The sequence below is a fragment of the Macrobrachium nipponense genome, chromosome 10 (assembly GCF_015104395.2).
Source record: "Macrobrachium nipponense isolate FS-2020 chromosome 10, ASM1510439v2, whole genome shotgun sequence".
In the NCBI taxonomy this organism is placed as follows: Eukaryota; Metazoa; Arthropoda; class Malacostraca; order Decapoda; family Palaemonidae; genus Macrobrachium; species Macrobrachium nipponense.
The window spans coordinates 95450389-95475540 of NC_087204.1; the positions used below are offsets into that span (position 1 = coordinate 95450389).

Consider the following 25152-nt stretch of genomic DNA (forward strand, 5'->3'; position numbering starts at 1 on the left):
ATATATATATATATATATATATATATATATATATATATTATATATATATAATGTATCGTGTAAGTGTATACAGTATTTATATACACAAATGTCATATATAATACATTTTTCATACACATATAGAAAAATATATAACATTTTTGCTAGCGTGTACAGATATGTTTCATAATCGTCGTACATACAACATACAATACTATATACATCAACAAGTGAGGAGTGCCCTTGATGTATGTATATCATTCTGATATTACACGAAATCATTGAAAAAAAGTCAATAATAATAATAATAATAATAATAATAATAATATAATAATAATAATAATAATAATAATAATAATAATAATAATAATATAATAATAATAATAATAATAATAATAATAATAATAATAATAAAAGAAAATTCACAATCACTTCATTCATTAAAATGGAAAAGTAAATCCACAATAATATGTCTGTTTGATCTTGTTTTTTTTTTAAATTGACAAGGAGACCGTGCAGAGTCATCGATAGCGTTCTGCTTTGTATTTTAAATAACGAGATCAAACAGTCATATTATTGTGGATTTACTTTTCTAATAATAATAATAATAATAATAATAATAATAATAATAATAATAATAATAATAATAATAATAATATTTTATTACGTATAAAAGTTGACGTCACTCAATATTCTACTACTCGAGGAACGCGTATAAAAACGGAAGTGATTCACGAACGACTCCCCCGCCCATTATTTTTTTTTTCTGGGGGGGTCATTTCGTTGGCCCTAAGGGCGTGCAAGTTGCAGCAAGTACGATACGTCCCTGGGCGTCCGTCGTTCCACCTCCATCACTGTTAGGACGAGAAAAATATGAAGATAAGGTTAACAGTCGTTAGAAGTTGGAGGGAAAAAAATGGCTGTAACTCAATTAGAGATGAAAAATCTGAATTTGTTTGTTACTTGAGTTATGTTGTGCTTGGCCAGGGAGTGGAGCAGTACTTCCTTTTTTTGTTTACCTTACTCTGGGAGTAAGCCTACCAACTACGTTGTTGTTGTTGTTGTTGGGGGTTTGGAAAGGTCTATGGAAGAGCCTAAAAACGCCTGAAAAATGTTCCGAGTTGATACAGGAATTTTAAGATTGGACATTTATGATTTATTTATTAGAATGAAAGTAAAAAATATTAGATAAAGTGCATGTTAATCAGTACAGAAAAATTATTTCTTTATAAAATATAGCCTATTATTTTTAATTTTCGTGGGTGAAACACGTGGTGAAACAAGACTCTATTTGACTACAGATTTTAGCACGTTTTAATTCATGTTAAAAATTAGGAATATAATGTTTACAACTTAAGAGTGAGGGGAAAATCTTGCATGTGTCCCGAGTAAGCTGAAGGTCAGATCATGCCTTGTTTTTTTTTGTTTATTGGTCCTTTGAAATTTATGGATGACGTCGTCAGTGAGTCAATAAAATTGACAAGATATCGAAATTCTTCTTCTACCCAACAGAATTAACCTTTGGTCTGCAATGAGCGCATACCTGACAGAACAATACTATTAAGTAAATCGTTATATTTCTGGAATATCTAGGCAGGGGCTATGCTCAAGTATGTTAAAAAGGAAAACGTATTTCCTTTTCAATGACCTAGACTTTATCTGGAAAAAGGGGATCATGTCAAGATTAGACGAAACCACAGTTTTTCAAGACAATATTATACCATTTTGATAAATATATGTACTATGTATATTATTATATAGGTAAAGGCAATGCCACGGAGGAAAATGAAAAAGAAAAACTACCGAGATCTTTCGGTCTTAATGACCCTTTACTAGAAGCAAAAGGGTCGTTAAGACCGAAAGGTCTCGGCAGTTCTCGTTTTTCATTTTCATTCGTGGCTTTGCCATTATTTATACTTAGCATTGAGTTTTATATATTTCATTATAAATTTATTCATACACACACATTATATATATATATATATATATATATATATATATATATATATATACGTATATATATATATATATATAATATATATATATATATGTAGGTCATATGTATATATATCTATATATATATATATATTATATATATATATATATATATGTACTATATATATATTGATATATATATATATATGTACATATATATATATATATATCTATATATATATTTCGTCTTAATATATATATTATATCTACTATATATATATATATATATCCATTCTCTATTCTTCTATATTATATATATGCTATATACTATATATATAATATATATGTATATATATATATCATATATATATATATATCTATATATATCTTATATACTATATATATATATATATAATCGAAGTGGTATGATATTGTCTTGAAAAATAAGGGTTTCGCTAATCTTGACATGATCCGAAAAACGAAAAATAATTGATGCCAAAGAAATCTGTTTAACGGGAAAATACATGATATTCAAGACTGAAGAGAACCTTGGATAGAGTCAAGCGTTGTTGTTAAAACTATTTATTTTCACTGCAATGTACCACTCGTAAGAATGACCGGTAAAAAATGTATATACTTTCTTTTGCTTTTGTTCCCTAGTTGAACTTCATCTTTAATCCACGTCTCAAAACGGGCTTTAGACGGAGAAAAAACTGCATTAAATTACACAAAACAACAAGGTAAATAACGCAGAAAATGAAAATCAGAAAAAGCTTGTTCTGTGATCATCCAGTATATTCCGTTATGGCTGATTATATAATGACCCAATTGTGTGCAGGCTACTGGTGCTAAAATGGGATTTTTGTTTTCATTAAGTCCGAGCTAAAAGTCTTATAGAAGAAAAAACAGGCAACTTTTGCTCTTTTACATCTTCTTGATTTAAAAGTCCTAATTATTCCAGATTCAATCCCTCGAGTCTTCTGGCTTCTTAGGCCCCGTCCACACGGCAGAGCTTTGCTCGACGAACTTTGTTCGATGTGACGTCAGAAGCGGAGAAACCGCGGCAAAGTTCTGACTTTTCTCGCTGTTTCTACGCTTCTGACGTCACATCGGACAAAGTTCGTCGACCAAAGCTCGACCGTGTGGACGGGGCCTCACATTTAAGTCTTGTGCTTCAGTCAAATCCGCACTCAGTCTTATTGGTCTTCAAGTTCACATGCAACTCATCAATAGTCTTATTTAATTCTTAAAATATGCCTCATATCAACAGTGAAAAATCAGCAGCCAAGCCATCCCATGTTTGACCAGTTGTTAAATATGAAAGCTAACATGTTCAGGGAAATAAATTTTTGGTTATGGTAAGGAATATATTTTATAGTCTATGATGAATGATACACATAGATATAATAGTCTTTCAAGCCAATAATATCTGTTAATACTTAACCATTTGCAGCTTTTATCAGCGTTGAATCAAACTATTTGGCAGTGTGTAAAAAATTAATAATTCTTGCAGAGTTGGAAGCCAAAAACTAAACATATCAAAATAGTCCATTCACCACTAATCACGGTTACGGGTATATGAAAGGTAAAGTTCCCAATAGCTGATGCCAGTACACATCTCTAACTGAATCACAGAGTCTCACCACCCGAAGAAAATTGGGATCAGTTGGTTGAAGAAGAAAGAAAAGCTACCTGAAACTGATGGCACTCTTTCCCAGTGGATACCAAAAGTTATTTCAGTGGTTCTGTAATGTTTGCCACAAAGACAAGGGGTGAGAAAGGGCCCTCGTTTAGCTCTGCTGCTAATTTCCTGAGTAAAGAATATGACCCATAGTAGCATAATTCATGAAATAGAACAACAAATTTACAACCACTGATATGTGTGGGTACAAAGATATTTAAAAATAAATATATACAGATAGCTTTCGGCAATCTGTTCTATTCCTCTTTTCAATCTGACGAGGTATTGTGAAAATATTATCAAAGTAAAACTACGAAAACTCAAAACAAGCAAAGTTGTTTATAAAGCAAGGGACCGGTCGTCAAGAGAAGTGGTGCTGCATTTTCTGAGGCTATCGTCAGAAAACGGCAGTAGTGCCTCATCTACAATTGCTTCTTTTAACAAGCCGTTCTCTGTACGAATTTACTTTTAGATATATTGGTACCTGTTGATTTGTTTCTCCAATATCCTGATTAGTAGCCACGTGGAAGTGACATTCTTTGGATTAATGAATCGTAGCTTAAGTTATTTTCCAAATACCACAGAGGCATTTACCTCTTACGAAATGTAATTTTAATAACCGCAATGCCCCCTTAACTATTTTAATGTGAGGGTTAAGTGCAGAAAGTTACTTTACACCTTCAGAACTAATTTCACACAGACATTTTGGAAACTGGAGAAAGGGATAGCCAGTTGCCCACAGTCATTTTGAAAGGTTCACACTAGAAGGGATAGCTAGTTGCACTCAGTTATTTGGAAAGATTCACACAAATGGCCAGGTCAGGTTCTGATCTGGCAGTTGCCTCACTCTGAGTGGGCCAGCTTTTCATCCCAAATGTAAACTTATACGTATTTTGCCAAGTGCGTACTAAGAGCAATCTACAAGTTTTCCTTTTTCTGAATGATGCAACTCTTTTACAAGAGCGAACCTGCAACAATGCCAGTATCCCAAGTATATAACATTGGCTTCTGAAATAATCGTCACGAAGAGACTTACGTTTATGTTCTGTAGTTACATTATTTCAAATATCAGGTTTGGTATTTCTTTATTATTCAAGTATTACTTACTTCTTTGCAAGGATCGCTATATCATTGAGTCTGAGGTATGAACAGTAATATGTAGAGTTCTTGTACAAAAAACTGTAAACATTATTTGCTTGATGATTTTCATTTGCAGAGCAGAGTTCACTTCTAAACTGTTCTTATTTAGGATACTGATTAGTCCTGTAGACCAAGCAATGTCATTTATTGTAGTTTTACCTAGCAATTGGTGGAGGGAGTTCAATTCGACTTTATTTGATGACTTTATTTGATTTGTACTATACACGTATTGGTATCTAGACAGGGATCTAGCAGTGATTTTTTAACCTAACACGGAACATTATAAAAATATTGTTGTTACTGTAAGGCCTCTGAGGATGAATAGTAGTGTCTTAGCATAATTAACGTAAAGTAAAATCCAATGTTCTTTTTGGTGCGTCCATTAGGCTGGCATTGCGTCAGTGTAATAGCACATTACCCTACATTAATTACGGTCCCTTAAGGTGCGGAACAGTTAAATTGTGCAATGTTTACATTTCAGTGTTGGGGTAGTAGTTTCAAGAATGTAATCCTCTCTGTTAGCCTGTTAACTCGACTAATTCGTAACGGTCATAATGTGTGTGCTTAGGATTGTTAAGAAACTTGTGTGGATTAAAACTTACATAAGATTTAAGTGCATAAACTATATTTTGCCTGCAGCTTTGTGGACTCAATTTATTCCCCAAGTTTTCATAGATTTGCTTTGGATTTCTTTTGACACCAATCCTTTCAATTGTCTTGGAATATATTTGAATTCCTTTGATCACTTACAGATATGTTATTCATTACTTAATTGTCAACCAGCAGGAAATTAATTAGGTTTGATTTTAAACTTCAGTTTATGTCATTAATATAATTTGTAATTTTGTAGACAATTAATATTGCAGTGTTCTTATATATGCATGCACAACGAACTGCAGTGTGAGTTACCAGTCGACTGATTTCCTCTTCAATTTCGGGAGCTCCCGCCAGCTGGAATCAGTTCTGCCACTCCAAGAGAACTGAACCGAATTGAAGATAGAATCTAGGCCAAAGGCCAAGCACTGGGACCTATGAGGTCATCCAGCGCTGAAACGGGAATTGACAGTAAAAGGTTTGAAATGTGTCAGGAGGAAAACCTCAAAGCAGTTGCACTATGAATCAATTGTTAGGAGAGGATGGAAAAGAAGATGGAAGAAAGAGAATATGAAAGGAAATACAGCAAAAGAAACGAAAGGGGTTGCAGCTACGGGCCGAACGCACGCTGCAAAGAACCTTAAGTAATCCTTACAGTGGATCGCACGAAGTGAACTGACGGCACTACCCGGCTATGGGGCCACCCTAAGAGAGGGTTTTAGTTTTCTGATACCAAATTACATTTCCTTCCACCTAAGGAAACAAAGGATTGATACGCAATGACTCCATTTGGCAAGTCCTTCAATTAACTCCTATAGACCAGAAAAGGGAAAATTATATATCCACTCCAAGGCGAGTCTCACAAGAAAGCTCAAACTATCAAGAATCTGAGGTAACACTTCAATCAGCTAATTTTCCTTTAGACTGGGATTTTGATGGGAGAAATTATCACTACTTTTGATCATATGTATGTCTCAAACAATAGGTGAACATTTCTGGCTCTATATCTTGAAATACTGGTCTGAAGTGCCTCAATAATTAGCAGTGACGAACACTCAAAAAAAGGTTTGTCGAATCACAGGCAACGAAAATCTTAATTTTTGATGAAAATGTACACACAAGTAGAGACATCTGTGATGTTTTTAAGAAGATTCTTGAAAATCTCATGTGGATTAACTCGTCACAATATCTATGAGTAAAATTACTACAAACCATTGCCTTTTCCCTGTTAATGTAGATATTTGGCCCAAGGAAAAAAATGATGAGATTCGCCACCATAATGTCCCACCCTTTTGGAACTGTAATGAAATGTTGTTCAGAGGGCTATAGAGAGCATTGCCAGAAAGGGGAACCATTTTGAATAAAAATCCAACTCTAGAAGAGTCGGTTCTGGTGATTAACTTCACAACCAAGCTTCGACATAATCACTGGTCAAGACTTGTTAGAAATAAATAATTTTCTCACTACTATATCAGAAAATGTTTTTCTTTTAAACGGTTGGGTACACGAAAATCCTAATGAAAAAGAAGAACCTGTTGTTTGTTTGTAAACTCTAAACATAACGGAAAATTCAACAGAAAACCAAGACGATGCACAAAACGTCTTATGAGGTAATTACTATTATGAACTGTAGAATTGTTCTCTCCCAGAGATTTTACGTGAATAACATTCATACTCATCACACTAAAAAACAGAAAGCGCATCTCCCCACACAAACTGCCTTTATTCTGTACGTTTAACTATCTGGGTCACTTTCAACGCTGCAAAAATTATTCGCTGATCAAAACCTCAACAAAAGTTATGCATTCTAATATATTCTTTAAGATTAGAAAGTCTCAACAATGTTGAAACCAGCAGTCAGAAATAAATCCTTCTTATAATGTTATTTCACATCACTGGGAAAAGCACATTCATTTTATGTTCAAAATAAGGAAGTTGTAACACTGGCGTCAATACACGACAGAAACTATCAGACGAATATATACATAATCATGTGTATACATAACAATGCACGCATGTGTGTGAGTGTGTATGTACATTTGTGCTATAGTAGATTCACAATACCCGTGCATTTGATGTCTAGGCAAGTCCCTTACGACGCTCCTGACTGGCTGTTGATAAGCCAATCACAGGGCTGAAAACTCTCTCGAGAGAGAGAGTTCACATGGGCAGGATGTATGTTCCACATCTCCTGACGGATACTTTTGAAAGACCTATCCCTCAGGAGAGGCGGAACATACATCCTGCCTATGTGAACTCTCGAGAAAGACAGAGTTTCCAGCCGTGTGATTGGCTCATCAACAGCCAATCAGGAGCGTCGTAAGGGACAGGCCTAGACATCAAATGCACGGTTGATGTGAATCTACTATAGCATGTAAATACTTGTGTTTCAGTGTGTGGATCCTCTAGCTTTTGTTCGTGTTTGTGTGTACATGCAGGTATGTTTCTATGTGTATATACACAGCGCAATTAGTGAAACATAGACCAAACCCAGGTGGCTAAACTCTGCTGACTACTTACTTGAAAATTTAAAAAACGATCTCTACAAATAAAAAAAATGTTCAAGACCATTGCTTCAATTTTCATAAACGTCAGACCGCAGGTGTCATCTACTCTTTACTCTAAAATGCAACTCGTTACTCTAAAATGCAGACTAGAGCGTGAGAGCGACACATTTCCTATGATGATACAATGCTACGTGGACCAGTGGAATGACAACTCAAAAAAAGAACATGAACTTTACGTAGGGTCCGAGAGTAAATACTATTCAACACACCTCTGAGGTCACAGTTTGCATAATTTCTTAACTTAGGGCCTTGCATGCTTTGCATATCTTGCACGTCTTGCTTGTGTAGCTTTAGATGTAGACGCCCTTTTATCTGTAAAGAACAGGTGGATTATCAAGACAGTTTAGCCTGTCTTTGTCTCTGAGAGTTACCTCCTGATTGTCACTCTGAAAGACTTCTTAGGTAACACGCTAATTCATAAATTTGTGCTTCACTGTGAAAGACTGGAGTGTAAGGACATCTCCTTTTCCAGTCAGTAGGAATATGATTTAGTTCTCGTTGCTACAATTGTTTATTTTTAGACCCTTTAACTATGAACGAGCTTCCTTGCTTGCTGGCAAAAGTCCTTCTGTTCTGTACTACGAGGATATCTGACGTGCTGATCCTGTTTCTTACAGACATAAAAATAAACATTAAAGTTTCCCAACAACTGGAAATAAAACTTCCCCTTCTCTTTCTCTCCTAAATGATTAAATGATTGATAACTTGCTTTCCTAGCCAAAGGACTATTCTGCGATTTCTACGTTTCTTACCCTACTAAGCCCCTTTTTCATTTTTTCACTTCCCGATTCTATCTACTCATAAGGTCTACAGGGCTCTTGTTTCCCTGAACAACATATTAATTTCAAAGCCATAACTGATTTACTGAGGGAATAAAATGTTTCAAATACTTAATCACTATTTTTTTCCATGTGTGACTTCCACCAACGACTTTTGTTCAGCTTTCCATAAAGAAAGGTGACAGCTTTATTCTTTGGTTTTTACGTATATTGACACAGCACTGAGAACTTGTTAAATTTAGCTCACACTTTAAATCAATGTACCATCTCTTATCTGTCGTTATATCACTAAACTACTTTTCTCTTATCTGTCGTTATATCACTAAACTACTTTTCTCTTATCCTAGCATGAAACAGTCAGCTAAATACTCTCTTTTGGCTTGATTTCATCTCCGTCAACTCACTCATGGATTCTAGTTTTTCATCTCAAATGTCTAGCTTCTTGTTAAGATTACAGCACCTGCTTTCTTCCCCACTACTATATGGGGTTTGTCTCTCTTGCACGGGTTTTATGATGCCTAAAGCCACTTTAGAAACTCAAAACATTTCTTTTATTTTGCCTGATGTCAACGATATCAAGCGTGTCTTTTCTATGGGTCTTTCAGCATCTCGTGTTCACATGATTTCACACTTTGTTTGGCGTGACCACATATTCCAAATGAACAATTCTACACACAACATACATGACTGGGAGTTTTATCTTTCTTCTCCTTCAAGAAACTTGGTCATGTTTTTATCCTTTCTTCTTTAGCGTGTCTTTTCAAGGACACGGTTCCTGCTTCTTCTCTGGATCTCCTGCTCTAACTTCCACAAGATGCCTGCGCTGTTTATTTACCATATAAGTATTATTTCAGATGGTGTTCTCCTCAAATGAAAGCGAGTCCCTTCTCCTCCCACATTGGCCTCGTAACACCCACCCAGCTACCACCTCCCACACATATCTAATCATTAGTAATAATTTGTTCGATTCTATCTAAGCATGGAATTCTCATCTTACTCTCGTTTTCACTGCTTCCTGTAAACTTCCTATATTTGACAAGTAGGAGTATATCAGACTTTAAGCCCTTATTTGCTCTCTTAAATATGTCTTCTCAGCGTTATATATAAATAGATAAAACCTCGGGACACATTTTTTGACCTTACGCCCGGCCTGGACAAATATTAGGCTGCCAGTCTCGTAGACCGATCGTAGACCTATGCATAGACACACTATGTTCATGCAAAAAAAAAAAAAAAAAAAAAAAAAACTCGTTAGGTTGGTCTGTCGCTTTCTTGAATTTAACGAGACTCGCTACTTTACCTTGTTCGTTCTATGAAAAGCAAATTCTTCTGCGGCAATACAAAAATTATTCACTTCAGCATTGTAAGAATATTTGTGAAAAACGGACAAAGCATATGTAAGTGCTTCATCAAAATAAAATCATATCGTGAAATCGTTCAGTCACTTACACCCCCAAGTGCAGAAATATAAATTTCCTTTTGTTTCGGCGAGCGCTCTCACTCGAGAGAGGAGTAAAAGAACTTATACGATGAACTTTATGCAAAAATCATAAGTTTGATGTTTCTCATAATATAACGAGAACAGCTTTAGTACATAAAACCGTATATAAATTGATCTACCACCACTCTTCCCTTATTAGCGTATTCGCGTCCTGAACGTCCTACAACGGACAAAAACACCCTTTTGTAAACATGAGTAAGGCCGTTCATTTCTAGAGAACCAACAAGACAAAAATACATGATATACCTCCAGGGAGCGTCGTGATGGTCGCCTGCTCGACCCCGCGTCCGGCCGTCGACTTCTGCAGCAGGAACGGTTCGTCGTTGTCCGTCGGAGCAGAGTCGCTCAAGGAATCGGGGCTCTTGTTGCCCAGATTGACTGCCAGAATGCCAGCGTCCGGCACGACGTTCCTCAGGGCCGTGGCCGGGTCGTTCTCGATCAGCTCGTGGAGGAGATCGTAATACAGGGTGCTCCTCAGCCTCCTGGCTTCCCTGCCCTCGTCCTCTCGGATTTCTTCGTACCTGCGAAGTTGGGATAATGATGATTCGCTGTCCTGGGATTTGGTGACTTTTATGATGGAAGATGCTGCCTGATATTTATGTGAAATCCACCAGCTACATTTACGAAAACAGCGTCATTGTCAAAGGCTTGTCTCAAGACTACGAGCATATACAAACTATATACAACAAAATACCACCTGAAATGAAGATCATACAAGAAGGAAGTACATTAAAAAAAAATAACTAAAGACCCTCGTATGCTGCAGGAGCTACGATACTGACGGAAAACACAAAAAAGATTATTAGGAGATATAAGAAGCAACTTAATTTGAAAACGTACAAAGACCCGCCAGAGAGGGAATCATCCCTCTGGAGGGCTGTACATAAAACCCAAAAAAGTTAAACAAGGTGAAAAAGAGCAGCTTATCTATATTGTACGAGTATTTCCTGTACGGATTTCAAAAAGGATTACAGTGGAAATCGGATCCAAAATATAAGACTAAATTGAAAAGCCAAGCAGTGGGTCTTTTGCCTAAGAAGTCCTTTCATTATCAATACACACAAACACTATATACATACATACATACATACATCATATATATATATACACTATATAATATATATATATCATATATATATATATATAATATATATAATATATCTATATATATATTATATATATATATATATCTATATAATATATATAATATATATATATATATATTATATATATGGGGATGGGACCATTCGACGCGGCCGATTCGCCGCCGACAATTAGCTACCGCCAGTTCGCCTCCAAGGCCGTTTTGCCGCCGCCTATTCCTATTCGTCACGGAGGACTATTCGCCGCCGCAAACAGGTCGTTTGTTTTCATTGTTTAGATTTATGTTGTTTGGTTGTTAAATGTAATAAATACACATTTAAAGAAAAGTTAATTTTTTTCATAGTGTTTAAAAACAAAGAAATCCAAATTATTTCTTTTCCTAATATTTTTTCCCCAGTCTCCCTCAATTCTTCAAAAATGACATTCTTAGCAAACGGGGAAAAGAGAAGTTTTAACACGATGGCTTTATATACGTTTTTGATAAATCATCCAATAGTGATCCAAGCCTCAAAATTTGACACTGCGAACAAACGGGGCGATGTAATGGACGGATCCACACCAAGAGTAGCGCTGTGATAAAGAAGATGAATGAACACACCCATTCTGCCTCTGCAGCCAGTGTACAAGTTACCAAAGTGGAAGCAAATTTAAATGGTGAAGATCGGACAAATAACCAGGCAAAATCAGCTCATCGAAGAATTACTTTTGAACTCGAAGCTAACCACCCAACCACATGGAAATTCATAGGAACTTTAATGAAATTACAAAAAGGAATAGATTTATATATGGAACGGCTGATAGCGGGTTGCCCACCACCATTAAAGCTAAAAAAAACATATATCGAAACGCGGACGAAAGAATAACAAAAAATTGCTCTTGAATACTACGGTGAAAGAGATGCTTTGGAATATCGCAAAGGAATAGCCATAATTATCAAATGAACTATTTCTGTTTATTTTTGATAATTTTTTAAAATGAATTTTTGGTGTAAACCAGTAACATTTTACAATGTTGGAATATCTTGAGGGATTTCTTAACTTGTTTCATAAACCAATAAAATGTTTGTTTATTTTTTTTACATCTTTTTATTTTTTGTTAATTTGTAGTAGTAAAGATAAAATTGGCTAAAAAAAAAAAAAATGGAAAGTTGTAAAGGGAAAAAACCCAATACACACTGTATTCATATTTCTGGTGGCGAATAGTCTCCGGTGGCGAAATGACCCAAGTGGCCGAAAGCTGGTGACGAACTGGCGGTGGCTAATTGTCGGCGGCGAATCGGCCGTGTCGAATCGTCACAAATCCCTATATTTATATATATATGTATATATATATATAATATATATATATATATATATATATATATATATATATATATATATATATATATATATATACATATATATATATAATATATATATATATACGTATATATATATATATATATATATATATATATATATATATATATATAATAGTGTCTGTGTGTACACTTACACGTACAGATGGTACTCTTAACATCATTGAACAATGGAACTTTCAGAAAGTATGCAGTTTTTTTATAAATAGATATATGAAGTCGAGCCATGAAAATCTGAGTGTATCTAAACAAAAAAGCTGCAATTTTTCCCTTTTACTAAATGTTTGCAGTATTCTCAAAATGAATAAAGCACTTTAAATGAAACGATTTAAAACCTTTAACTTCGTCCGTATTTACGGTTTTCACAGCTAATTATTTTCGATGACGACTCGTAGCCCATGTTGGGGTTAAAGATTGGTAAAATTATACATTTGCTCTTTAACATAAATTTTGCTGAGGCTAACAGCCACAATTAATTTGCAACTACAGAATTCCTGACGTACGATTTCAATGTCACAAGCTCTTGCTGTGCCTTATATTCTGGAAAACAATATTCTACTTTAGTATTCATGTATTGGAAAACCTGAGACTGACTTTACAGCAGCAGTGAAGATTTATGACGAATAAAAAAAATATGACTGGTAAAAAACACGATTAAAACTCGGAAATACGACTGAAAAACCAGGCTTCAATACTTGATCACTAGATCGTTGAATTTCCTCTCGCAGAGTTTAGGGTGTCTGTTCATGGAGACGCCCACTTTCCTCCACAGGGTCCTGCTGGAATCCAGGATGCTGCAGAGCTTCGGTTTCACCTTCTTGTAGGTGCTCAACAACGTGTAGAGGTCAGTCTCGGTCCAGAAGTTCTCTGCGAAATTCGAGTATAAGTCTTAGTTTGTTTGTTTGTATGATGTTTTTACGTTGCATGGAATCAGTGGCTATCCAGCAACGGGACCAACTGCTTTACGTGACTTCCGAACCACGCCAGTATAAGTCTTAGGAATATAGAATGAGGTCATTCATAGCTACAAGTGAAATTAAGAGTAGATAGATTTGAAAGATATACCAGGATTAATTGAATTGCATATGGAATTTAGACCAAAGGCCAAGCATTGGGACCTATAAGGCCATTCAGCGCTGAAACGGAAACTTACAGTGAAAGGGTTGATAGGTGTAACAGGAGGAAAACCTCACAGTTGCAGTATGAAGCAATTGTTAGGAGAGGGTGGACAGTAAGATGGAAGAAAGAGAATATGAAAGGAGGTACAGTAAAATGAACGGAAGAGGTTAAAGCTAGGGGCCGAAGGCACGCTTCAAAGAACCTTAAGTAATGCCTACAGTGCACCGCATAAGGTGCACTGACGGCACTACCTCCCTACGGAGAATGTACAAGGAGGAAAACCTAGCAGTTGCACTTAGAGACAATCGTTAGAAGACGGTGGATAGCAATATGGAAGAAAGAGAATATGAATGGATGTACAGTAAAAGGAATGAAAGGGTTTACAGCTAGGGGCCGAAGGGCGCCGCAAAGAACCTTAAGTAATGCTTATAGTTATAAGTCTTAGGAGATGGACTTGTGAGGTTAAGTTACGTCAAGGAAATGGGCGAAAGGAATGGGAAAATTGGGTGGCTTTGTCTTTACTAGAACATCTTAAGCCGGAAAGTTAAAAATAATAATGATAAAGAAAATTATAACGAATCGTAAGGTCAACTTACGTCAGGGATATGGGAAGAAGGACTTGGAAAACTGAATGGCGTTTTGGCCTCACTGGAAGGTCCGCACCGTAATTGCCAAATTAAAAATAGCAAAGATATAACGAACGAGATTGGATTTCCACACAAGACAAATGTATAGTTATGTCATTATTCACAGTAATGACTATTATTACTACTGTCATGCTGACCGTAATCAATTCATAGTTTCTTCTAACGCAATCTAGCCTTACTAGTTTTGGTATTCTACTATTGTATCGTTTCCCTTCTTCAGACACCTTTTCAAAGAGCTAAAATTCAGTGCTTTCTAGTTTTCTGAGAAAAATATTGTGCCGGCTTTGTCTGTCCGTCCGCACTTTTATTTATGTCCGCCCGCAGATCTTAAAAACTACCGAGGCTAAAGGGCTGCAAATTGGTATGTTGATCATCCACCCTCCAATCATCAAACATACCAAATTGCAGCCCTCTAGCTTTGGTATTTTTCTATTATTATATTCAGGGTTACAGTTAGCCATAATCGTGTGTCTGGCAACGATATAGGCTAGGCCACCACCGGCCCCTGGTTAAAGTTTCATGGGCCACGGCCCATACAACGTTATACCGAGACCACCGAAAGATAGATCTGTTTTTTGTGGCCTTGATTGTACGATCTACAGAAAGCTCGATAGCGTCGAAGAAACTTCGGCGCATTTTGTTACTTGTTATTCGTTTTTACAGAACCAGTTAGAGACACATTACCGTTACTACCGCAAAGTCAAGTACAGCAAGATAACATTAATGCTCTGGAACGACTAGATTTCTCATGCCTTGGTCTGCTTTGGCACTGATTGTTCTTGCGTGCGCAGAATATGTATGCGATTTAAATAAAATTCTGATCATTATCAACTAAGATAAGCTGAATACACTCCTGACCTAAATACGGTACTGCCTTTTTTCTTTAGAATTCTACCTCTTGACCACAAATCTTGAAACATCTTACACTACTATAATGGGCCTAATGTCTGTCCGTCCGTCTGTCATTCAATCACGGTGAAACGGTTGGTCCGATGGGCATGAAACTTGGCAGGATTATAGTAGGGACCCCTAAGATGGTTTATTATGTAGTTTTTCCTACCTCCCTACCCTCCCTCCGAATGGGGTGGGGGTGAGAAGATTCCTGAAACGGACTGGTTCTACCCGTGAAACAAGGCTGGTCAAGCCCGTAGACTTAGTTACTTTACGAATTTTCATACACTTCTGTATACATATGTTTGCTAGTATTTGGAAGAGCAAGATGCAGTGATGTTACTTTTACAGTTTTAAAAGCTAAAATGCGTACAGATTTTGTGCCCACATTTTATTTACGATCAGTCAGATGTAAATAGAAAACTTCCTAATATTATGAATCAGTTCGCAATTAATGTCTTAACAACAGCATACACATTGGCAAAATCTGAAAACGGAAACCACATTGGAGAACTGACATCACTGCATTTAGAAAAATAGTAGTGCTTTTTTTTTTTACTCCTAAAACAGAAAGGTGCTATCCAGAAGACAGAAAAATGATAGCGGCCAACTGGAACGTATCATCTGACCTTCCAACTGACTGCAGCATCGCTCCCCAACCAGAAATCCGACGGAGAGAATGATTCCAATGAGGACGATGATGAAGGCAGAAGCGAGCGTCGTTATGCTCAGGGGGCCTGTGGCTGCCGTGATGCAGCTGTCGAACTTGGGGTTGTATTTGTCTTTGAACCGGTTCATGACGCCGGAAGACTGCTGCTGAAGGACTCTGAAATCCAAACGGGAAAATATGAGAAACAATACTGTGAATTCATGATTCATAATCGTTTGGAATTTCCATTACTAAATAGAATTGAGTAGACTTTGGAATTTAGGCGATGCAGGGGCCTACGAGGTCATTCAACGCTGACACGGAAATTGACATTAAAAAGTTTGAAATGGGTAACATAAAGAAAACCTCGCCGTTGTACTATGATTTACTTGTTAGGAGAGAGTGGAAAACAGGGCTGAAGAAAGGTAATATGAACGGAAATACAGTAAGAGGAATGAATGATGTTGTAGCTAGGGGCCGGAGACACAGCAAAAAAACCTCAAGTTGTGCTTACAGAGCAACGCGTGGCGGAACCACCCCGCAACGGGTGGGGGGAGGGAGGGTTGGAATTTCAGATACGAGAGATGTTGAAGCAACACAAACAATCTCTTTCTTACTGGTAATTGAGCACGAAACTCAGCGGCGAGTTCTTCTGCACTGCCATTCCTACTCCGTACTGGAAGAGCTTCATTCCGACGGGCAAGAAGGAGCAGTTGTGTCTGTTGTGGTGTCTGAAGTACTTCTCGTCCGTCAGGAACACGAACTTCTCCTTCAGGACCCTCCGGAATCCTTCCTCCGCCGTCGGCACGATGTTTTCCGGGTCTTTCTGGATGATCTCGTTCCAGACCCTCTTGAGGGATACGTCGGTAGCGTTCTGCGGACGAAAGGTAATGGGTCCGCTTTCTTAAGTCTCATGATTTATCTTCGCATAACTACGGATCTTGTGTTCGCCTTTGTTTTGGTTCTTGAATTTGTTTCTATTTATTTACATTTTACTTTTTTTGCAAGGATCTAATTTTTTATGAATTTGGCAGTTTTTAAGTTTTATATGATTGGACTGAATCTGGACATACAATCTATATATAAATTTATTCATGGAAATACTGGAATAAAATCTTATGATCTATTTTTAACGATTTGACCGTTATCTAAAGAAGTTACTTTTAATTGACTGTATTCATTATTGTGGAAATACTGAAAGAAATCTTATGAATTGTTTTTAGTGATTTGACAGTTACCTAAAGAAGTGGGTACTTCTATCTGACAGATTTATGAAATTGAAGCTGTCAAGCTATGCAGTAGTTGGAAAGTAAATAGAGCTCAAGAAAATAAAGAGATAACGTACAAGGAAATAAAGCGTTGAGCTGGGAGACAACCTCCCCGTTGCACTATTTAGTACAATTAGAGACGCTGGACAGCAAAATTAAAGCAAGATGTGGGAATGGAGGTAAAGTAAAAGGCTGAAATTCTGGTGCTGCAAACACTCTAGCAATGAGTGTGCTGCAAACACTCTAGGGATGAGTGTGCTGCAAACACTCTAGCGATGAGTGTGGTGCGAACACACTAGGGGTGAGGGTGCTGTAAACACCCTAGCAATGAGTGTGCTGCAAAGACTAGCGATGAGGCTGCTGCAAACACTCTGGTGACGCCTAAAGTGCTCCACGTGAGGTGCACTGACCTCACTACTGCACGAAATATTTATTTTTGGCGATTTGATTCATTACGTAAAGAGGTACTACTTTCCACTCACTCTGAATCTTTCAACCTCCGAGTTCCCTCGCTGTAGGCCGAGTTTGTAGTACTCCTTGTACTCGAGGAGACCCACCATGTTACTGAAGAGAGGGTCGGTGTCGGGGATAGCCAAGAAGGCCACCAGGTCAGCTGTGTAGTACACCAGGACCATCCAGGCAGTGAGGACGCAGGTCAGCAGGAAGATCCTACGGGGAATCCTTGGCGTTTTCATGCAGGCCGTCACTGCACAAAGATTTGAGCTTTTAAGTGATATTTTTGCAAGATGTTTGTGAGTTTTATTTATTTATTTTTAGAACTGTGCTTAGATTTTATATCGACTTTTGAACTGAACTGAATTAAATATAGAATTTAGGCCAAAAGCCGAGCACTGGGACCTATAAGGTAATTCAGCGCTGAAACGAAAATTTACATTAAAAAGGCTGAAAGGTTTAACAGTAGGAAAACCTCAAAGCAGGTGCACTATGAATCAATTGTTAGGAGAGAGTTGAAATTAGGATGGAAGACAGAGAACATGAAAAGAGGTACACTAAACAGTTTTCATAGGAATTCGAGGATTTGGGGAGGTTCTATTAGAAATATAACAAATGAGAAAATTGGCTACCACGTTTACAAATTTGCTCGTTTTCAGTCACCTACACAAAAATCTGATGATATTCCTCCCAAATAGTTTAATGCCTTTTTATTTTGCAACTTTTTCACGAAATCGAAATTGGTTACGGGAAGAGTTTATGCATATTCGAAATGAATTTTGAAAAGATGTTGGCAAAGACTCACACTAGCTTTTTTTTTAACAGAAATTTCTGCCGAGATTCAGGAAGAATTTTTGTGGAAAGTTTGTGCAGTTTTGAACACAACACCTCCCTCTCTCTCTCTCTCTCTCTCTCTCTCTCAGAGAAAAACAAACACGCATAAAAATTCTAAACTGGTTATCAAATTATTTTGTGAATGGATTCTGGCGGGATTCTTCCCAGAAATAAGATCCTTGAGAAATCGGTTAGTTTTGCCTGTTTAACAGGAAAACTTCCACGATGAACAAAAAGTCGATGCAATAATGATAAAACCATGTTTTTCAAGATATTTACTTTAACTGAAACCAAGGAGAATCCCGCCAGAAGGAACAAATTTGAATTCAAATCTGAATTTTCAGAGCTTGAGTCTAAATGTGAAATACATTTTGCGACGATGTGAAGCTTTGAGGTATTTGGAACTTAATCGTAGTAAAGTGTGTTATAATATCTACATATTAATTATAAGTTATCTCTTACTCTCGAAACTTCTAGAAGATTTAAAATCATGTCAAGAATTAAGACTGGTTATTAAATTTCTGGAAATGGTTCCTCAAAGCTAAAACTTAAAAAGATCCAGCATTACCGATTTTTCAAAAGGATTTCGTAGCGACCAAAGAGAGGCTGTACAAAGCTTTGGAAGTTGATTGGTGCAAATTATAAAATGAAATTTTCAAATTATTTTTACAAAAAAATGATTTATTTTATTTATTTTAGTTATCTGACACTCGACTCTTAAATCTTGTTAAAAGTACAGACAGAAGATGACGTCATTTTCAAAGATGCACCCAGAGTCTGTAATCTACCACCATGGACAAGCCCAGGGTTGCATCATCCACCCACCCACCTTGCCTCAGATGAATCGTGATGATGTCGAAAGTGGCGTCGAAGAGGGCTTTGAACCCTTCCTTGCCGCCGAGGAGGATGAAATGGGCGTACAGCAGGCACGTGATGACGATGGCCAGGACGTAGGCGTGCCACGACTTCGGCTGCAAGACGCGACTGAAACTCGTCATGGTCTGAGGCTCCGGTCGCTTGATGATCATGTCGTACCTGTGTTGGGTAAACAGTCGAAGTATATCATGGTTTAACCAGTCCACTGAGCTGATGAACAGCTCTCCTAGGGCTGGCCCGAAGGATTAGATATTTTTACGTGGCCAGGAACCAACTGGTCACCTAGCAACGCCACCTACAGCTTATTGTGGAATCCGAACCACATTACATCGAGAAATGAACTTCTATCACCAGAAATATATTCCTCTGATTCCGCGTTGGCCGAGCCGAGAATCGAACTTGGAACCACCGGATTGGTAGCCAACGAGGAACTGGTAAACAGTCGAATATGAATGTTGGGTTTCACTAGCACCATCTGAAAGATTTAATTCAAGTGGAATGGAATGGGATGGAATATATAGAGTAGGCCAAAGGCCAAACACTGGGACCTATAAGGTCATTGAGCGCTGGAAAGGAAATTGAAAGTAGATAGGTTTGAAAGGTGTAACAGGAGGAAAACCTTACAGTTGCATTATGAAACAATTGTTAGGAGAGGGTAGATAGCAATATGGAAGAAAGATAATATGAATGGAGGTACAGTAAAAGAACTGAAAGCGGTTGCAGCTATGGGCCGAAGGAAGGTTGCAAGAACCTTAAGTAATGCCTACAGTGCACCCCGTGAGGTGCACTAACGGCACTACCTCTACGGGGACCAAATATTTGGGTGCCGAGGGTATTTCTAAATGCTAGGGTAGAAGCATTCGATACCAGGAGTCAGCAATAGGCATTTGGTTTTTAATTAACTGTTTTTGGTACTTGGCTCTTTTCATCAAAGAATTACTTTATGTACAACTAAAAACATATCTTTATAAATTCTTGTAACGCATAAAATTGTTATTTGAGGGAATTGTTTTACCACATATTAACATTCTGAAAAATTATTTCACAAGTATACTTACCATATTATGAAATACTTATCCAAAGATTTTCTTTTCCCACACTATAACTTCTATCTTCAGAAATTCGTTAACCAAGTTTAACATTATTTTGAGTTAGTCTATCTTAAAAAATTCATTTGACAAACGTAATCAACATCCTTTGATATCCTTTTATGACATTAGACTTACCACCTTTAGAACTTATCTTACCAAACATCACTACTTAGAGATTGTAAACAATTCGTTTTTTTCAAATAAAACTATAATTCTTTCCTTAAATATACCCTTGGCAAACAACAATGCAAAGACATCAGGCTAGAATTGCCTTTAGATGTCAAGTGCCACTCACGTAATAGTGCCAGAAGCCACGACGAAGTCTATTTCTTGCGCTCTTTCGTAAGTGTCATCGAGGGGCGCAATGATGACGTCACCTTTTCCCATGATCAGTTCTCGTACCAGACCCGTCCATACACCGTCCCTTTTGTTTCCGAACTGACGGTCAGGTGCTTGTCGGCAGCTGTACCTTCAGGAGCGAAAGAGAAAGTCTTGTAAGTTTGCTTAGTGATGCTAAGGAAGGAAGGGGCTCAAACAAGTTACAAGGAGTTACAAGGTTCAGGATGTCTCAAAGACTTGTTCTTCCATCCGAGGAGGCATCGTGTGCTCACCTATCTGTAGGAGCAGGTTTTACTGTGCATTCACGGTGTCCTAACGATTTTGTCTAGCTTTCTTTTATACTCTTCCACATTGTTGCTGTTTACAACTTCTGGTGGCAGTTTATTCCACGTGTCACATATCTTGTATGTAAACAAGTTCCCACAATGGGATGTGTTGTATCTCTTCAGTGCTGGCTTTATGTTAGAAGTCATTACTGGTATGTTGAAGGTAAACAAGGCGAAATTACATATATTTGTTTTTTTTTTCTACTTCGTATCTGTATATGATTAGTTTTCTTGGTTATGCGTTTGAATAATTTACTCTTACAACTTAGTTTTATAGAATGTCGTCTATATGCTTTCCAGCCTAAATATCTATGGTAAATTCTACGCCTCATCTCATTTTACTCGACTGCTATGGCTGCGGGACTGAAGTGCATTTGATTGGAACTCAAGACTAACTCTGAAATCCAGTTTTCTTCGCTGACCAGTATTTGCGTGGTTTAATTTGTTTCGGAGTTGTCTTGGACACATCATAATGAGTTATATATCTTTATTCTCTTTCCTACTGACATGATGTTGATTATCTTTTGATTAAACTTGGGTATCGCGTGCTTCATCCCATCGGGCAAATATGTTATGGCTGAGGAACAAGTAACATTAACTGAATTAAGGTCAACAATAGCCTTTTACTTGAAATGTAATTCATCGATAAATATCCATAACTTCTTGAACGGGTACGGAAGCAGACTTCGGCAAGGACATCCAAACCCAGCTAAACTCCCCAATCTCCGCCCCCCTTACCCGCCAGCCCGTTAATCTCCATCGATTCAGATGAATAAATCGATGGACGATAGACCGATTGAATCCTGTCTACCCGGAAACCAAACTTTTGCTGTGAAACATGAAACTTTGCACACTTTTGACACCTTCGCTTCTCTTCAAATGTCAAAATGAAATCTTGAAGTCTCATTGAGATTCTTCTTTTTTTCACGGAACGGAATATAAAATTCAGGCCAATGGCCAAGCGCCGGGACCTATAAGGTCATTCAGCGCTGAAAAGGAAACTGACAAGGAGTTTTTAGAGGAGTAATAGGAGGAAAACCTCGCAACTGCGCCATGAAACAATTGTTGGCAGAGGGTGGCAAGTAAGATGGAAGAAAGAGAATATGAAGAGAGGTATAGCAAAAGGAATGAAAGGGTTTGCAGCTAGGGGCCGAAGGGAAGCTGCAAGGACCCTTGCTTAGAGTACACTGCGTGAGGTACACTGACGGCAATACTCAACGCTATTATCCTGACTTTTTAAGGCTTTTATAAGCCTCAAAGGCTTTATTACATCACCTTCAGCAGTAAAGTCTAGATTTCTAGACCTAGTCGCACTGTTAGCATTCTCCTAAAATGAATGAATAAATAAGTAAATGTATCGGGCTAATAAACTTGGCTACGGATTCTTCATCTTCTTCTTCTTCTTCTAATAATAATAATAATAATATGCTTTATTTCAGCTCAGGGCCATATACATTGAATATACAAAATACAGACAGTAACATACACAATCTAGATACATGAGACAACATGATAAAAAAGAAAAAGAAAATGAATAATCGGCACTTATCCACAAAATAGCTGAGGTAGCATAAAAGCTAGTAATCATAATACTGGTAATAACAGTAATAATATTGGTGAGAAAAAAAATATGCTTTGAGAGTAATAACAGTTAGTGCACAAATTATATAACTTAAATTTCAACCAGAGACCTAAGGAAACCATTAATGGGGCAACAGAAGACAAAGGACAGCTCTCGTACGTAACATGGGCCATTATACAATATACCTCACCGAAAGCAACGCCGACCTCGAAATCATGGCTGCCCATAAAATCATTAGTACTAAAGAAAGGAATTGACTTTGGTCATTTGCACGCACATGCACGTGTGCGCGCGCGTGCGAAGGGTGATTCTCCCTCCCCGGCGCTCTTACTCCACTTCGCTGTTCAGGTGAGCCGGGAAAGGACAAATATCCCTTAAGTGTCGATCTTAATCGATACAGCGGCATGACTATTTCGGTCATGCGGAGTTAGTAGCCTGGCACTAGCGCTACTAATCCGGTTTTAGCGGGATCAAATCCGGTTTGAAGACTTCACTTCTGTGTTGATGACGGCCCGTCATACCGTCTACTCGGGTAGGGAGTCGGGTGCGACCAGGCATGCAAGTGACAAGTTCTCAACGAGAAAAAGTACATATTTCTCGACACAAAGAGAGCTATTTAAAACGAACGAAAAACTTAACTCCTTTATAAGGCGCATAAACGGCTTTTTTATTCGCCAAAATTGTCATAATACAAGATAAACGAATAAAAAAAGATACGAAATTGCTTTTCCAAGCAACATATCCTTAAACTCGGTTCTTGCATTCACTTTGACATCGATTCCCCGAATCGTCAGATTTACCGATTTACTGGAAAAGGTTGTCTGTATTCCTTGAAATGACCCCTCTTACCGTGTAAAGGGGTTGTATCTACAACAAGCCGGTTACAACACCAATATGTTTAACCTGAGTGGCCTCGTGTGATTAAATCACGAGACGATGAATCTTGCAGAGGTCATTGGAATTGAATAAGAGATGAATGTGTCGATCGTTTGTGTGTGTGTGTGTCTCTGTCTCACTCGCACTTGGATGGTGCATTGTATTGTGAACACTATTTAGGTAAAAGTTTTACTAACAAACATCTTTAAAAAATGTATAACTTATGAAAAACAAAACCTGTTTTATTGGTAACCACAACAACAGTTGCAGTATGAATGCCTCCTGGGAGAAAGCTGCCTTACTTTTGTTACACGTTTATAAGGTCCTGTTAAGAGAGCAAGGAAACAGTCTATCAGCTCAAGGCAAAAATAAACTGAACGATATTAGTAGAAGTTAATTATACACTCTGTGAATAAAAAGGCCGCTTGGAAAAGGTATGCGTAGGGTCGTTGGCCAAAACAAAAAATGTATCACTTTAGATTGACAGAACATGCAATTTCGGTGGAAGGCCAAGCGCTGGGACCTATGGGGTCATTCAGCGTTGAAAGGAAAACTGTCAGTAAGAGGTTTGAAAGGTGTAACAGGAGAAAAACGTGGCAATTGCACTATGAAACATTTTATCATTAGAGGGTGGAAAGTAAGATGGAAGAACGTCAATGGAGGTACATTAAAATGACTGAAAGGGGTTGCAGCTAGGGGCCGAAGACACGCTGCAAGGAACCTGAAGTAATGTCTACAGTGCACTGCGTGAGGTGCACTGACGGCAATAACCCCCTACGGTACGCATTAATTCAAGACCGTCACAAGGGACACAAATGGAGCACACGAAACGTTAAAACGTTAAACATTGAATTTCTAGTTTAAGCATGCAGCTTAGTAGTGGCAGCAGTTATAGTAGTAAGAGTAGTCTAGCATGAGAGGTTAAGCTCTGCGGGTAACAGTCAAAGTGAAACCGAATGGAGTGTGCTTTGGTCATCATACACTTGGACGATTCTGTGTTAGTGCCATCAAGGCTTAATAGGTGACGTCATACTGACCTCTGGTTGAATTCATGTCACTCATCTTCGGGTTTATTTTTCAATATTTTTTGATGAAATATGAGGTGCCATGGTCCCCACATTTGCTATCAAAACAATAAGGCCGATGAAGCTTTTTTTTAATTTTTATTTTATTTTTTTTCTTAGGGCCCCCAGTCGCACTATGGACACCAAATCAAATTATTGAATATATTCCTCTATCGACAACGGTAAGGTTTCGCCTAATTTAGTCCTAATGCAATAAAAAAAATAGTTCTAATGCATTCGAGTCGCAACACGAAAAAGGACTTGTGAAATGCTGCCACTCATGTCTTTCATGTTCTTATTATTCCTGAAGCTTAATTCTCAAATCACGCAAATCTTTCTACCGAGAGTAATATTCGCACAGCAATACAGGCCGTACTGGTCTAACATATATAATCTTAATATCGTATGCAATTTCAATCTGTTTGACAACCGAATCTCATTCAGCCAGTCCATTGCTTGATTTGGCTTTGTTGGACTTACACCAAATTCAAACTCAAGAG

At 37.6% G+C, this 25152-nt stretch overlaps 2 protein-coding genes across 3 annotated transcripts in view; both read right to left on the reverse strand.

Moving 5' to 3' along the window:
- Positions 1-397: 397 nt before the first annotated feature.
- Positions 398-13628, reverse strand: LOC135223771 (uncharacterized). Of its 2 annotated transcripts, XM_064262540.1 has the most exons (4): positions 13333-13628; positions 10423-10697; positions 8106-8208; positions 398-833 (listed from the first exon to the last, which is right to left on the reverse strand). In XM_064262540.1, exons 1-3 carry the CDS (start codon positions 13383-13385, stop codon positions 8138-8140), a joined length of 399 nt encoding a protein of 132 aa, XP_064118610.1. In that variant the 5' UTR covers positions 13386-13628; the 3' UTR covers positions 398-833; positions 8106-8137. The 2 variants fall into 2 exon arrangements, with proteins under 2 accessions (XP_064118610.1, XP_064118611.1); XM_064262541.1 differs by lacking the exon at positions 8106-8208 and having other exon boundaries at positions 13333-13621.
- A 2106-nt stretch (positions 13629-15734) lies between these two features.
- Positions 15735-25152, reverse strand: part of LOC135224050 (glutamate receptor ionotropic, kainate 2-like) — a 27020-nt gene continuing 17602 nt past the window's right edge. Inside the window, exons 8-13 of the mRNA XM_064262967.1 lie at positions 20761-20934; positions 19328-19533; positions 17694-17917; positions 16561-16817; positions 15924-16120; positions 15735-15781 (exon numbers count right to left, since the gene is read on the reverse strand). Coding sequence (XP_064119037.1) covers positions 15735-15781; positions 15924-16120; positions 16561-16817; positions 17694-17917; positions 19328-19533; positions 20761-20934 — 1105 coding nt within the window. The remainder of the gene's footprint in view (positions 15782-15923; positions 16121-16560; positions 16818-17693; positions 17918-19327; positions 19534-20760; positions 20935-25152) is intronic.